At 38.3% G+C, this 2,864-nt stretch overlaps 1 protein-coding gene across 1 annotated transcript; it reads right to left on the bottom strand.

The window, feature by feature from the left end:
* LOC127808413 (uncharacterized) lies at window positions 1-1,974 on the bottom strand. The gene is made up of 2 exons (XM_052346943.1): window positions 512-1,974; window positions 1-419 (listed from the first exon to the last, which is right to left on the bottom strand). The coding sequence occupies exons 1-2, from the start codon at window positions 1,951-1,953 to the stop codon at window positions 104-106; spliced, it is 1,758 nt and encodes a 585-aa protein (XP_052202903.1). The 5' UTR covers window positions 1,954-1,974; the 3' UTR covers window positions 1-103.
* Window positions 1,975-2,864: the final 890 nt, after the last annotated feature.

Here is a 2,864-nt window from a genome sequence, read left to right on the forward strand (position 1 = left end):
TCTTGGTTATCTCTCTAAATTCCCTATATAAAATTAAGTCATTAACGCAACAAGATAGGAAAATAAGGGATTTTGATAAATTATATATCTTTTATGTACGAACTCACTTCACAAACCGATCGACTAGTTCTGAATTCATCAACACATATCTGTGTGCTTGTCGTTTCTCAATATGGGTAAGGTTGAAATATGAAGTACTCCCAACTAATTTCCCTATTTCAGTAAAAAACATTGAAACTTGAGACGATTCATTGTTTGTCGTTTGATCATCAACACGTCCAAGCTGGTTGAATCTTGTCTCAATGCCCTCCAAGTATCTTGAACAAAAGGTCAAACATTCTTCAGCCAAATAACCTTCAGCAATGGAACCTTCTGGTTGTGCCCTGTTACGTACATAGGACTTCAAATGTCCCAAGTATCTAAAGTAAAAAACACAATTAGAAAATAGTGTTATACATATATACCTGCAAATCCAATGGCAAATAGCAATTACGATATATAGAATATTTACCTTTCTATAGGATACATCCATCGATAATGTACTGGGCCTCCAAGCTTCAGTTCATTCACTAGATGCACAACCAAATGAACCATGACTGTAAAGAACCCAGGTGGAAAAAGCATTTCCATATGGCATTGTGTGAGAATGACTCGACGTTGGAGCTTGTCAAAGTCTAGAGGATTCAACACCTTGCCACATATTTGCCTAAATATTGAGCACAAATCAACTAAAACGGCAGACACTTGGTTAGGCAACACATTTCTAATTGATATTGGTAGCAGTTGCTCCATAAGAATATGTGAATCATGACTTTTCAAACCAAATATCTTCCGATGCTTTAGATCAATACACCTAGCAATGTTACTTGAGTAACCATCAGGCACTAAAACATTCTTCAAAGTTGTAAGGAATACATCTTTTTGGGCATTTGACATTGTAAATAAAGTAGGTCGATATTGTCCATTTTCATTTGGCCAAAGATCACTTCTTACGCCCATCTCTTTCAAGTCTTTTCGAGCATTGAGATTATCTTTTGTTTTTCCACTTTCATTGAGAATGGTGTACAAGACATTATCACACACATTCTTCTCAATGTGCATAACATCAAGGTTATGGCGCAACAAGTTGTACTCCCAATAAGGAAGTTGGAAAAATATACTTTTCTTTCTCCATTGTTGACAACCACTTTCTACAGTATTTTTTCGGTGAGTTCTTTTTCTGTTATCTTCAACCTCCATCCCTTTCCCAAATGTAACATGAACATTTTCCAACTGCTTGAATATCTCTGAACCTGATAGTGCCACTGGTGGATTCCTAAACTCTGTATTACCATCAAAGTGAACACGGTTAAACCTGAATCTATGATTTGGCTCTAAAAATCGACGATGACCCATAAAACTCCACTTTCTACTATGAGGTAGACGATGGGCAACAGTGTCAAAATTACAAGTTGGACAAGCTGAACCAGTGTGTGTGTTCCACCCAGATAAATTACCAAGCCCAGGAAAATCGCTAATTGTCCACATCAATGCAGCGCGCATATTAAACATTTGATTGAGTGAAGCGTCAAATGTTTCCACACCACCATCCCACAAATCCTTCAAGTCTTTAATCAAGGGTTGTAAGTAAACATCGATATCATTCCCTGGCATTTGCTTTCCCGGAATGATCATTGAAAGGATGAAGGAAGTCTGCTTCATACACATCCAAGGGGGTAAGTTGTACGGTATAAGAATCACAGGCCAAATGCTATAGTTGGTACTCAAAGTTCTGAAAGGATTGAAGCCATCACTAGCTAACCCAAGCCTAACATTCCGTGGATCTGATGCGAATTCAATGTGTGTTTCATCGAATCTCTTCCACGCCTCAGAGTCTCTCGGGTGCCTCATCAAGCCATCTTTATTACTATCCACAGAATGCCACCTCATATGTTCAGCAGTTTTAGAAGACATAAATAACCTTTGCAAACGTGGTTTAAGTGGAAAGTACCGTAAAACTTTGACAGGTTTCTTTTTTCTTTTCTTGCCCCCACTAGACATGTTCGTCGGGTTACCTTTCCTACTTTGTTTCCATCTTGACGTGTTACATACTTTGCATGTCTCCCTACTTTCATCTTCTCCCCAATACAACATACAATCATTTGGACATGCATGTATTTGACTGTAATTAAGACCAAGCTTGGTAATTAATTTCTTCGCCTCATAAAAAGAATCAGGAATCTTTGCATGTTCGAAGGCATCTTTTAACAATTCTAAAATCATAGACATTGCTTTGTTACTCAATCCGCACAAGCACTTGATGTGATATAGTTTTACTAGGAATGATAATTTCGAGTACTTTGTACATCCTTCATACAATGCTTGATTTCCATCCCTAACTAGATCGTAAAATGCCTTAGCTTCCTCATTAGGTCCTTGATTCAATTCTGGCATCCTTTCTTCACCTTCATGTACTGGTTGATGCGAGGTCCAGGCTTCTACATTCACATGGTCCCTAGATATCCCAAAAGCATCGTTGATCATATTGTGTATTGGATCATGAGTGTATAAGGGATTTTGTATCGAGGGTGTGCTATTAGAAGTTTCCCCTGTAGTTGACTCCCCATGCCAAAACCAAGTAGTGTATGTGGTTGGAAACCCTCTACAAATCAAATGATCATACACCATTGCTCTGGTCTCCCAATTTCTAAAAACACAATCAGGACAAGGACATTTGATTTTGCCTTCAACAGACCGATGGGCAAAGGCAAATTCCAAAAATCCTTGCACCCCTTCCTGAAATTCATGTGTATTTCGTGGCTTTGTAATCCAAGACTTATCCATGCAGCTAAAACAGAGCTTGTAGCTTGTATTCTGCTTCTCTA

Source organism: Diospyros lotus, chromosome 8, assembly GCF_014633365.1.
Source record: "Diospyros lotus cultivar Yz01 chromosome 8, ASM1463336v1, whole genome shotgun sequence".
Lineage (NCBI taxonomy): Eukaryota > Viridiplantae > Streptophyta > Magnoliopsida > Ericales > Ebenaceae > Diospyros > Diospyros lotus.

Bases quoted from the DNA above. Each gene is read 5' to 3' on its own strand.
- LOC127808413 (XM_052346943.1), bottom strand. From the start codon at position 1,953: ATGTCTTCTAAAACTGCTGAACATATGAGGTGGCATTCTGTGGATAGT. The intron at 420-511 runs GTAAATATTCTA...TTTTTACTTTAG, and splicing joins TGGATGTATCCTATAGAAAG to ATACTTGGGACATTTGAAGT.